The sequence below is a fragment of the Microtus ochrogaster genome, chromosome 2, assembly GCF_000317375.1.
Source record: "Microtus ochrogaster isolate Prairie Vole_2 chromosome 2, MicOch1.0, whole genome shotgun sequence".
In the NCBI taxonomy this organism is placed as follows: domain Eukaryota; kingdom Metazoa; phylum Chordata; class Mammalia; order Rodentia; family Cricetidae; genus Microtus; species Microtus ochrogaster.
Genome location: NC_022010.1, coordinates 7363387 through 7376526, shown reverse-complemented (window position 1 = coordinate 7376526; position 13140 = coordinate 7363387). Strand labels below are relative to the sequence as shown.

Here is a 13140-nt window from a genome sequence, read left to right as displayed (position 1 = left end):
TGGAGCCCCACAGAGGGGGTGGACACACTGAGACACATGCTGGAGCCCCACAGAGGGGGTGGACACACTGAGACACATGCTGGAGCCCCACAGAGCGGGGTGGTCCCATGTGGGGAGAAGACAGCTCGCCATGTATGCGAAATTGGCTCCTGTGGAGTGTATCTTCTCATCCATTCAGCACCCTGACTTCTGAGTCTTCTGGCTGAGACCCCGCCCCAGCACATTCTTGAGAAGAGAACTGCACCCTACCAGACTTCCTCAGGCAACAAATGGTATTGTCTAAGCCGAGTATGGGGCCAGGAGCCTCGGTTACATAATAAAGAAGATAAACAGAGGCACCCCATCCTTCCTGTGCACTGTGCCGTACCAAGAGACTACAAAAAAGGGCACAAGAACAGTTTCAGTGAGGAAGAACCTAAGCCAGGCATCGTTAAACTCCAATGGGAACAGCCACGAGGCACAAGGAGAGGTGGGGGAGGGGTCTGGGCACTCCAACACTGAGCCTCTCACAGGACTTCCATCAAAGGACTCTTTGAGAAGAAAGGCAGGCAGGTGAACCCCAACCCCGGGACAAAGCGAGCCAGACTCACAGATCTGTACCACACAGCTGGCTTCCGACGCTGGTCCCACTATGTGGCTCCCAACGCATTTGAACTTCTTGCCCTCAGACAGCTGGGATGGGCTCAGTGTCTGCAGCTTTGAATCTCCCACGACCACCCCTCCCGGTTCTTCCGTCCACAGGAAGGTGGGATCAGGGTAGCCCCCATCCCAATTACAGGTGAGTTCCAGGGTAGCCGATTCTGAAGACACCTCCACTGAGCACTGAGGAGCTGACGGAGGGGGCCCTGCAAAAGAGCAAAGGAGGAGCGTGCTTCATCTCAGACAGAGTCAGATGGCAAGGCAGTGGGTGCAAGTGGGGGGTGTGTGTGTGTGTGTGTGTGTGTGTCTGTGTGTATGTGCAAGAACACAGACGGAGGGGGCCCTGCAAAAGAGCAGAGAAGCAGAGAAACATGCTTCATCTCATATGGCAGTGCAGTGGGTGCATGTGTGTGTGTGCGCGCGTGTGTGTTATAGAACCAGAGTCTCAGAGAGCCATCAAAGCCAGCTAGTCTATCTTCAGAGAGCACCTTCTGGGCTGAAGGGTGTAGCTCAAATAGTACAATGCATAGCACACTACGGTTCGATCCTCAACACAAAACAGTCATGGTGGTATTCGTCTGTAATAATACACTTGGGAGACACACACAGGTATACGTGCAAGCAAAACAACAATAAAAAATTAAAAACGAACAAAAATTTTGGATTTTTTTAACTTCATTTTATGTGCATTAATGTTATGCCATGAGTTTTGAGTTCCCTGGAACTGGAGTTACAGACAGTTGTGAGCTGCCATGTGGTTGCTGGGAACTGAACCTGGGTCCTCTGGAAGAGCAGTCAGTGCTCCTAACTGCTGAGCCATCTCTGCAGCCCAGAACTTTGGATCTTCTATGAGTGGGTGGAAATAGAGCACCCACCTGTAGGAAAAATTACTGGGAACACAACGATGCTCAGAGCAACCGTACCTGTGTGAAGCCGTGTTGTAAGCGCACACATTTAAAGATTTACATTACATTACTTATGTGTGTCAGTGTGCTCCTCAGAAATCCTCCTGCCTCCTCTGCCTTCCTCACGTGTCAGGTGCCAGGTTTGTTACATCTGATGCTGGCACCCAAACTCTGACCCTCATGATGATGGAGCAAGCATGCTTGATCACCAAGCCATCATCACTGCAGCCTGAAATACACAGTTTCTACATTACTAATAACCACTCGTGAGAAAGCACACAGCCAGTGGGGTGTAGCGAGATACACTTTGGATTCTTGCTGTTGGTAACAAGAGTGGGCTGGGACACCCACAGGGTTTACAGAAAGATGGATGGACAGGTGGGACACATGATAAGTAAGTTGTGGTATTTTCATACACTGGATCATGATTCAACCATGAAAAGTGAGTTCAAGACCAGCTTGGCCTACGAGCAAGAATGAAGCATGGATGCTGCATGATGCAGTGTAGATGAACATGCTACACGAAGGGACAGAAACCAGACAGAAGGCTACGCTATGAAAACCTACTCATAAAAATATAGGGCTGGAGACAATGCCTTGGTGTTTATGAGCACTGGCTTCTCTGGAGGATCCAGGTTCAATTCCCAGCACCCACATACATAGCAGCTCACAACTGTCCGTAACTCCAGTTCCAACACCCTCACGTAGACATACATACACAGACAAACAAAACACCAATGCACATAAAAAAATAAATTAAAAAAAAAGAATATTCAGAATTTGAACTGGCAAGAGACTCAATGACTAGCCTACCATGCCTGACACTCAGAATCAGATCTCTGGGACCCACGTGGTGGAAGGAAAGAAAACGACTCCTGCAGGTTATTCTCTAACCCTGACATGTGTGTGGTAGCATGTGCACACACATAAACACATATTAACAAATAATGAGCCAGTCCTGGTAGTGCAAACACTTGATCCTAGCATTCAACAGCAGAAACAAGTGGATCTCTGTGAACTCAAGACCAGCCTGGTCTGTCTAGCAAGTTCCAGGCCAACTAGGGCTAAATAGAGAGACTCTGTCTTAAAAGGAAAAAAAAAAAAAGTAAATAAATAAATGCACTGTCTCGAAAAACCAAAAAAAAAAATTCCAAACACCTTACATTAAGGTGGGAGACAAAGATTAATTTGTTGAATCCTATTGTTTAGGAATTAACTAGGACCAAAGGCATCTGAGATAACAGTCACATGGCTGGAGAGATGACTCAGTAATTAAGAGCACTGCCTGCTCTTGAAGAGGACCAGAGTTTGATTCCCAGTGTCCACATGGCAGTTTACAACTGTCTGTAACTCCGATTTCAGGGGATCTAGCGCCCTCTTCTGGCCTTTCTGGGCACCAGACAGGCACACAGTGCAAATACAAAAATGCAGGCAAGCTAAAAAGAAAAGGACAGTCAGTAGATGGAAGGGCCGGCGAGATGGCCCAGTAGGTGAAGGTGCTTGTGGCTAAGCCTGAGGAAGTGATTTGATCCTTGCAATCCAAGTGGGTACCAGAAGGGTACATGATGTAGGAGGTCCTTCTGTATATGTGTCGCTTTTATTGGTTAATGAATAAAGAAGCGGCTTTGGCCTGTGTGATAGGGCAGAGTTCAGCTAGGTGGGAAAACTAAACTGAATGCTGGGAGAAAGAAGATGGAGTCAGTGAGGCGCCATGGAGCCACTGGAGGAGACAGACACACGTGCCCCAGAACTTTACCAGTAAACCACGATCTTCGTGGTAAAATATAAAACATCCAGCTAACAATATGCTTAAGTGATTGGCCAAGGAGTGTTTTAATTAATAGAGTTTTGTGTAATTATTTCAGGTCTGAGCAGCCGGGAACAAACGAGAAGCCTCTTCCTAAAGGAGCAGAATCTTCCAAGTCGTCCTTGGACTTCCACATGGCATGCATATGCCATCACAGATGCACACACGTGTGAAAAATAGATAAACCCAGGGATCAGGTTTCCAGGACTGGGTAGAGGAGGAACAGCTGCCGGATGAGGCTCAGGCCTCCTAGGGACAAGACCTTACTGAGAGAGGTTTAGAGTCATTGTGGGTGTGCCCTCAAAGGGGAGTGTGAAACTCTAGCCGCCTCTTTCTTCCACCAAGCTGTGAAGTGAATGAGTCCCTTTGCAATGTGCTTCCTTCATGACATGCCATGTGTGGTCAAACAGTCACAGGCTGGAAGCCCTTACATCTGTGAGGCAAAAGAAACCTTTTTTTCTTTATAAGCTTATTGTGTCGGGCCATTTATGATAGTACCGAAAAGTTGACTAACACAGAACCCGCTAAAGGTGATAAATGCACAGCACACTCAAGCCAATGAGTTGTGCCCTTTTGTGAGGTGAATGCACGTGTGTGCATGCACATGTGTGCGTGTACATGTGTACAGGGGCATGTGAAGACCAGAGGTCAACCTTAGATGTTGTTCCTTACATAACCACCTTATTTTTTTGAGGCAGGGTCTTTCTCTGGCCTGGAACTTGCCCAGCAGGCCAGGCTGGCTATCTAGTGGGCCCCAATGGTCCTCAATCTTTGCCTCCTCGGCACTGGAATTGCAGGCACAGGCTGCCATGTCCTGCTTTTTTATGTGGATGCTGGTAATTCAACTCCATTTCATACTCATGTGGCAAATGCTTCACCAACAGTTGTATCCCCAGGACAATTTTTTTTCTAAGACAGTCACTTTGTTGCAGAGACTCATGATAGTCCTCCTCCCTCAGCTTTCCAAGTGCTAGGACAGCAGGCATGAGCCACCATGACCAGCTTTCATGTATTTTGAAACATTAAATACTTTTCCCACTATTTAGAAAAGCTCTGTATTAGTTTCCTTCTGTGGCTTAGAGGACTCTGCTACATCCCAGACAAGAAGAAGCTCCTAGGAGCTGCAGAGATGGCTCAGAGATTAAGAGCACTGGCTGCTCTTCCAAAGGTCCTGAGTTCAATTCCCAGCAACCACATGGTGGCTCACCACCATCTGTAACGAGATCTGGTGCCCTCTTCTGGCCTGCAGCATACATGCAGGCAGAATACTGTATACATAATAACGAATAAAATATAAACAAGCTCGGGCTGGAGAGATGGCTCAGAGGTTAAGAGCACTGACTGCTCTTCCAGAGGTCCCGAGTTCAATTCCCAGCAACCACATGGTGGTTCACAGCCGTCTGTAATGACATCTGGTGCCCTCTTCTGGCAAGCATGCAGACAGACAGAACACTGTATACACAATAAAAAAAAATCTTAAAAAAAAAAACCAACAACAACAACAAAAACAAAAAACAAGCTCCCAGAAGCAATGGGCCTCACCTGACAGTCCAGGTATGTGCATGCATGTTGAAACATGCAATGAAGCATGCTAGGTGTGCATCCATGTTGAAACATGCAATGAAGCATGCTAGGATCTGAGCATGGACATGCACTAGAGCGTTATACAGCCCCCAAAAGAAATGAGACTCTAAAATGCACAAGCCATAGTGTGGAGGAAACTGCAAGGCAGGAAGGAACGGTATGAAAGCTCAGAGAAGATACAGACAGGGTTACGGAGGGGCGTGCCGCTTACGCACAGTAGACCAGGAGCTCGGTGGTCACCTTTCGCTGTCTGCCGCTGAGCGCGTTGGTGGCCGAGCAGGTGTAGTTGCCTTGGAGGTTCTGGGACATCTGCAGCAGCGTGAAGCTGTTGGCCGTCAGGTTCCTTCCGAAGACCTCTGAGATGCGGGCCCGGAAGCACCACTCCACCTCGGGCAGAGGCCAGGAGGCGCTGTGGCAGCTGAAGTCCACCTGGGAGCCCTTGACTGCATACAAGGTGCCATTGGGGAGGGCACCCGTGGCTGAGATGTTCACCACAATCTGATCGGGGCCGCCTGGGAATGATGGGGAGAACTGGTATAGATTAACACTGTGGGGTTTGAAATCAACACCTTTAAAGGAACCGGACAGCACGGACAGTCTGCTAAGTGTCCTCAGATCCCCCCACTCGTTTGATCTTGGACAGCTGTATGACGTTGACTGTGGATTGGGAAGAATTTCCTTAAAGGACCTGCCATTTGTTTTGGGGTTTTTGTGTTTGCTTTTATGACATGTAGCCCAGGCTGGCCTCAAATTATGTAGCTGGGGATGACCCTGAGCCTCCGATCCCTGTCTTCACCTCCCCAGTGCTGTGGTCACAGGTGATACTGTGCCTGGTTTATGTGGTGCTGAGCATCAAACCCAGGTTTCATGATGCTACGCGAACTCTAGCAACTGAGCAACACCGCAGCCCTACCTCCAAGAACTTCCAATCCTCCCGCTTCCACTTCCCAAGTGTTGGTGTAGAAACACTGCAAGTGGTTGGGACGTCCCAGAGGGTAAGTGCTTGCCGCTCTTACAGAGGAACCAAGTTACAGTCCCAGGACCTGTGCCCAGTGGCTCACAATTTTGCCCAACGCCAGGTCCACAGGATTCAGTCTCCTCTGAGCCCTGTGCGTGCGCATGCATGCGCACAAAATAAATTTTGTCAGACGTAGCAGTGAAGACCTTTAAATCACCCAATCAGGAGGCAGATACAACCTGTGAGTTCCAGGCCAGCCAAGTCTACACAGAGAATTCCAAGACAGCCAGTGCTACATAATGAGGCCCTGTCTCCAGAAAACAAAAATAAAGAGGGACTACAGACAAAGCTCAGTTCAACAGTGAAGCCTACAGACTTCTCTTCCGGAGCACCTGAGCTGGATACCCAGACCCACATGGTGGTTCATTAACTGTCTTTAACACAAGTTCCAGGAGATCTGATGCCCTCTTCTGACCTCCACAGGCAAAACACCCATATGCATAAAATAAATTAAAAATAAATTTATAACACTGAATTTCAAAAAACAAAAAACCTTCCTGCCAAGGGACTAGCGGTTATGAGCACTTGCAGCAAACATCAACAAAAAAAACCACATCAGGCCCACAGCTGCTCAACTGCTTCCCTACTGAGGGTCCCGACCCGAAACGACCTAAACCCAGCAGTCAGAGCGGTTTCCACCATTCCCCAAACCTGTCACCACGGCTCGCCAGGTCTCAGCCTAGCACAGTGAGTGGTTTAGGGGACACTGGCTCTCCTCAGGGAAGCTGGAATTCTGTGTGTGGGTAGACCAGAGCCCACAGAAAGCCCTGGGTCTTTCTCCTCAATCGCGCTGGTTCTGGAGAGCGGCTGCTTTCTCTCTAACTACTGGACCTGCCGAGCTCCTGGGAGCTGCCCCAGAGTATCCGCGAACCTGAGGCTGGTCTTGTCAACATCCCAATCCTCCAGGTCCCCCTGCCCCAACACACATACACACCAGGCTGACAGGAAACAACTGCTTCGGGCCTGACTGAACTCCAACTGTGTAGTTTCAGGCAACTTACTCATCCTTGTTTAGCCTCAGTTTCTCCGTCTGTGAAATGGGGGTGATGGCAGTATCCCCACTGCAGGAGCAGAGTTTATATAACGGAACACCCAGCACGGTTTGTAGTGTGGACCCCATCTTAGTTCACTTTAATTTCTGAACTTCTCGTTCTCTTCAAGACTGGGTATCAAACTCAGGGCTTTGTACCCCACCCAGACTTGAACTGTCTTGACCCCCAAAATGCCCTGCAAGGTGGTACCCAGTGCATCTAAGATGCCAAGCTCCCCTTGGTAAAAAAAAAAAAAAAAAAAAAAAGAGCACAGCTCCCTGCTGGGGAAGCAGTGCAGAGGTGCACTGTGTGCTTAGTGGGTACAAGGTTCTGGGTTCAATGGCTGAGCACCATCAATGTGATGGCGTGGGAAGGAGAGGGAAGGAAGGGGGACAGGAAGAAGGAGGGGGAAGACGAGCATAGAGGGAGGGAAACCTTTCATCCCAGTCCTCAGGAGGCAGAAGTAGGTGGATCTGTCAATTCAGGGTCAGCCTAGTCTACACAGAGTTGTAGGCCAGGCAGGGCTACACAAGGAGACCCTGCTCAAAAACAAATAAAAATTATAAAAAGAAAGGGGAAGAAAAGAAACATAAATTAGTTTGCCAATTAAAAGACATTAGTGGGCACAGTCAGTGGCTGCTCACGGGCCTCTTCTCAGAGAGCTCTCTCTTAGGAAACAGCCCAGGCAGGCTGGAACTTCAGCAAAGGAATTCATTCATCTCCGGCTGTGGAGTTTAGTTCAGAAATAGGTCACTGGGGAACAGAAAATCATCTGTGGGATGCAAAGATTTTCCTATGCAGCCCTCCAGTGGAAAGTACTTTTTCTCAGGACCTCACTAAGTAGCCCAGGCTAGCCTCGACCTTGAGTTCCTCCTGCCTCAGCCTCCCTATGCTGGGATTACAAATGTGCTTTCTTCTACACCTGGACCAGGACAACATCCTGTCAGGTGGCTCCTTGGGAACCATATTGCCCACCCCTCAAGGATCTGGGGAGAATTGGTAGTGGCCTGGGAGGTGCCTGAATGCTCCATTCACCAACGCTGGCTAGTCCATCAGGTATGCGGCCCAACAGGTCCTAGGGCGTGTCTTCCCCTGGCAGCCTTCCAACTAAACAGGGTTCAGCTGGAGTACTGAGGTACTGGTGACCAACACCAAGGACTGGCAATCTCACACCCCTGGTCTCCCAAGTCCTGGTGGCCTGGCCTGGACAGAGTGCATCCCAAGAAAGTAGCTGGGAAGGGCTTTTGAACAGGATAATGAACAAGACATAGAATCTGCTGCCGAGAATCACTGAACAGGAGTGAGGCGGGAGGATCATACAGGGTGGGAGATGGCTCAGCACACAAAGGCACTAGCCGTGCAGACCTGAATTCTGGAGTCCGATTCCCAGAATCCCTGTACAAGGTGGATGTGGTGGTGTGAGCCTCCCACTGTTCCTGTGCTGAGATGGAAGGCAGAAGCCAGAGAAACTCTGGGAAGCGAGTCGTACAGTGCAGCTGGACACCTCAAAGTGACCCTGACCAACACAGGGAAGTGAACAGAATCCCGAGCTGTCTTCTAGCCCCTGACAGGTATAGACCCACACCACCATGCACAAATAAATAAATCAACCTTTAAAAAGTGCAAGCAAGAAAAGATGCTTGCCATTGAGCCTTCCAACCTGAGTGTGACATCCAGACTCACAGAGTGGGAGGAGGGAGCGGGCCCCAAGGTTCTGCATTTAAAATTTAAAAATGTAAAAAGCAGAGCCAGGCAGTGGTGGTACACATCTTTACTCCCAGCAGTCAGGAGGCAGAGGGAGGTTGATCTCTTTGAGTTGAGGCCAGCCTGGTCTACGGTGAGTTCCAGGACAGCAAGAGCTACAGAGAAACCACGTCTTGAAACCTGTCCCCCAAAAAAGAAGTAAAAAAACAAATAAAATATAGTTTAAAAATATTAAAGGAAAAACCAGCCCTGGAGAGACAGCTCAAGGGTTAGAGGCAGCAGCTGCCTTTCTTTGCAGAGGACTTGAGTATTGTCCTCAGCACCCAAGCCAGATGGCTCACAGCTGCCTGAAAGGACCAGCTCCCTGGCTCTGAAGCCTTCTTCTGGTCTCCACAGACATCCTTTTTTTTTTCTTTATGGCATACACATGTATATAATCTTTTTTTTTTTTTTGATGCAGGGTCTCACCTAGTGAGGATAGGCAAGCAGTTCACCACTGAGCCACACCCCAACCCTTACACCATGCTTTTGTTGTTGCTTGTATTGGTTTTCTCAGGTAGCCCAGGCTGGCCCCAAACTAGCATCCTAGCCAAGGATGACCTTGAACTTTTGAAACCCCCCCCCCCGCTAAAATTATGGACCTGTGACACCACACCCAAGCTCCTTAAATACTACTTTCACTGATGTGGCAGCCAGCCAGCTTTCATCCCAGACCCCAGGGAATGAATCCTAAGTCCAAAGCCCAATCTCTCCCTACGGCTTCTTCTAAGCACCCGTGTGCACTTCAAACCCAAGTGTGGTAGTAGTCTGAATGTAAACGGCCCCCATAAAATATTGGGAATGGCACCATTAGGAGATGTGGCCTTGTTGGAGTAGTGTGGACTTGTTGGGGAAGCGTCACTGTGGGAGCCAGCTTTGAGGTCTCCCATGCTCAAGATACAGCCAATGTCTCCGTTCACTTCCTGTTGCCTGTGGCTCCAGAGGCAGAACTGTCAGCATCTCCAGCACTATGCCAGCCTGCACACTGCCCTGTCCCATTGTGATGACAATGGACTAAACCTTTGAACTGTAAGACACCCAATGAAATGGTGACTTCTAAGAGTTGTCATGGTGTCTCTTCACAGCAGTAGAAACCCCAAGACACCCAAGTTAACCAAACCTTGAGCATGAGGGGACCACTACTCCCTCTCGGCACTCGTCAACGAACAGGACTGTATTAACAGACGCTCAGTTCAGGGAGCATGGACCGTCCCTGAGGCATCCTTTGAGGGAAGTTCACTGAGACTGCAAGATATACAGGATGCTAGGACCATGACCTAGCCCCCAGCCCCAGACGACTGCCAAGGGGGATTGGCAGTTGATACAAGCCTATTTCCTCATTGGCCTCCTGCCAATCAGTTCCAATGACCCATTGCAACTGCTCGCTCGGCTTGAGAAAACTAGACCCAGGGTGAGCCTTGCCCAGTGTACCCTGAACTGACTTGGGTTTTTCATGGGATGCTCTTCGGCCTCCTCACTCGGCTGCAGGACTCAGCTTCCCAAATGTTGGTACTGAGAAAACCCTGTGCAAGAAGCACCAAGGCTGCAGGACTAGTTGAGATCTGAGGCACCTTCACCACCCCTCCAGCCTTACAGAGAGCAAGCACTCAGCTGCCCACCCCGTCCCGCGTCCATGTGGAGCCAAGAGCGAATGGGGACATTAAGTTAACGGCTTCAACAGTCCCGGAATATTGCTAGAGGACTTCTGGACCCTTCGGCTCAGAGTAAGAGTCCTAAGACGACTATGGCCCCCACTCTTCATCTGACCTTATTTACTTCACTATTTGTCTGCTTTTATTTTACGTGTATGGTGGTTTTTCTGCATGTGTGTAGGTGTGCCTCGTGCATGCCTAATGCAGTGATCAGGTCGCCTGGAACTGGAGTTACCAACGGTTCTTAGCCACCATGCAGGTGCTGGGAGCCAAACCCGAGTCCCCTCCAAGAGCAACCAGTGCTCTTAGTGGCTGATTCATGTCTCCACGCCCATTCATTTTTATTTTTCAAAGGCAGGGCTAGCTATGAACTCCCTAGCCAAAGAAACCCTTGAATGTCTAATCTGACCTTCTCCCTCCTGAGTGCAGCGATCACCACACCTAGCTTTTCTGTGCTTTTGGGGAGAACCCAGGGCTTCATGTATGTGAGCTAAGAACGCCACACACTGAGCCACGTGCTCAGTCTTAGCCTCACCCTTAGAGAACATAACACTACATACTCTTTGGGTGGGAGTGATGGGTGACAGCCTCCTGTGGTGCCCACACCAGGTGGGCTAAATCCCTCCCACCATAGCCTATAGGAAACTGACTCCCACTGGGGAACAGGGGACACTGGTGACAGAAACCTCCCAACCTAGACACAGCTGGACAGAGGCACGTGTGCCCCTGTGGCAGGCGTCGTGGATAACCAAGGTCACCTACAGATAAGAACCTGTACAGCCTGGAACAGCTTGGGATTTTTCCTCCCTGGTCCCCAAGGCCATGTTAAAATATTTGCAAATGTTTCTCCTTAAGATGGCGTACACACACAAACACACAAACGTGACCAAGTTACCAAAGTGAAATGATAAAGAAAACGCAGGGCCTGACTCTCCGAGTCCCATTCCAACACCCAGACAGACACTGTGACCCAAGTGCTGGGAAGACAGGCAGGAGGATTGCTACAAGGGATTTTATTGTTGCTGGTGTGTTTTGTGGGGTTTTTGTTGTTGTTGTTGTTTTGTTGTTTTCCAAGACTGGAGTCTCAAGTAGCACAGGCTGGCCTCCACTTCGCTATGTAGCCAAGGATAACCTAGAATTCACGATTCTCCCACCTCTCCCTCCAGAGTGCTAGGATCACCCATAAGTAAATTCATTTCTCTTTCCCTCTCTCCCACTTCTCCTCCCTTCCCCGTTTTTGGATAAAAGATCAAAAGCCATGTTCTTACTCTTGCTAAGCGTTCTACTCCTAAGCCAGTGGGGGCTGCTTAACAAGACCGTCTCAGAAAGGGAAGAGGCAGGCGCCTACTCTTCACAGTGAGAACCCGTCTATCTCCACAACCCTCCGCCTCCAAAAAGAAAAATGGGGAAGGAGGATGCAAGATCAGAGGGAGGCAGGAAGAAAAGCCCTGGATGCGCTGATTGCTAGGAGACCTTGGGATGCATTTTTTTTCCCACGGGAAACCGGTCATCTTTGTAAGCAGCAGACCCCAGGCTCAAGGCCAAGGTCGAGTCAACTGCGGCCAGTTTACCTTATCAGTGCATCGGGTGCTGCAGAACTCCACCTCGGCCCTGAACTAAGGATGACAAAACTAAAGGCTGAGGAGCCAGGAGCCAGCAGGGCCTAGATCTCAGCTCAGGTGTGTGGACTGCCGAGGACAGGCGGCACCAGGCCCTTCCAGGGATGTAGAACGGGACACACTCAACACCCCCAAACCCCCTGGGCAAAAGGAAGCCAAGTCCCCTTCAATGCCAGGGTCTTTCTCAGTGGCCAATGAGGAGCAAGCAAGGAGGGTCTGGAAGGGTCTATGGTTCAGGACTCTTTCCCAGAAGGCTCTGCTGCAGGTGAGTCTCAGGGCATCGCCCCCACTTCTTGTGGACAACTGTGTTACCCACAGGCCTACATTTCCCAGCGAAGGACTTCCCACAGTCCGAGCTGCATCAGATGTGTTCAGGGAGTACAAAGTCTCACTTGATTTCAGGGACGTTTGTGCATTTGTTTGCAGGTGTGTGCGCATGCGTGTGATGGACAGAGGCCAACCCTGGCTGCAGTTCCTCCTTTTGTTTTGTTCTGAGACAGGGCTTCTCTATGGAGTTCAGGCTGGCCTCCAATTTACCCAGATTAAAACCACCTATCACTCAAGCCCACGCTGACGGTGACCTCTTCCCCAGGCTCTCACTGTTCCCCAAGCCCGTCCCTTCCAGTCCCACTTACTGGCCACCCGCAGCCACACAGAGAACCAGCGGGTCTCATTCAGAACCTCCTGGCAGGTGTAGTTGCCGTCATCCTCCAGGCTCAGTGCCTCCACGTGCAGGGCACCTGCATCCTCTAGAGAGAAGCGCGGTGAGGCTGGAGGGAGGCTAGAACTGGAGGACAGCAGGAAAACGGGCTCTGAGTCGTTCCGGTACCAGGTCACGGGGCCCCTGGGTCCTGTCACGTTGCCACAGTGTAGAGTGACGTTCTCATGAACCTCGACGATGGCCACAGCACCTAGGTCTGTAAGGGAAGGTTAAGTGTTAACACCTTTTCTGGCTGATGGGCAACAACCCTTTGAAAACAGTAGGATTTTCTTCTTTAATAGCATGTGGCGATCACATTCGTGAGCACACTGTGAGGTGGGGTCTCAAGCAGCCCAGACTGGCCTTTGCTCACACACGTGTGAAGCAGGGTCTCATGCAGCCCAGACTGGCCTTTGCTCACATGCGTGAGCACACGTATGAG

At 49.9% G+C, this 13140-nt stretch overlaps 1 protein-coding gene across 1 annotated transcript in view; it reads right to left on the bottom strand.

Moving 5' to 3' along the window:
- Nucleotides 1-13140, bottom strand: part of Vsig10 (V-set and immunoglobulin domain containing 10) — a 33107-nt gene that overhangs the window by 12568 nt on the left and 7399 nt on the right. Inside the window, exons 2-4 of the mRNA XM_026783638.1 lie at nucleotides 12634-12915; nucleotides 5151-5447; nucleotides 591-845 (exon numbers count right to left, since the gene is read on the bottom strand). Of these exons, the coding sequence (XP_026639439.1) occupies nucleotides 591-845; nucleotides 5151-5447; nucleotides 12634-12915 (834 nt within the window). The remainder of the gene's footprint in view (nucleotides 1-590; nucleotides 846-5150; nucleotides 5448-12633; nucleotides 12916-13140) is intronic.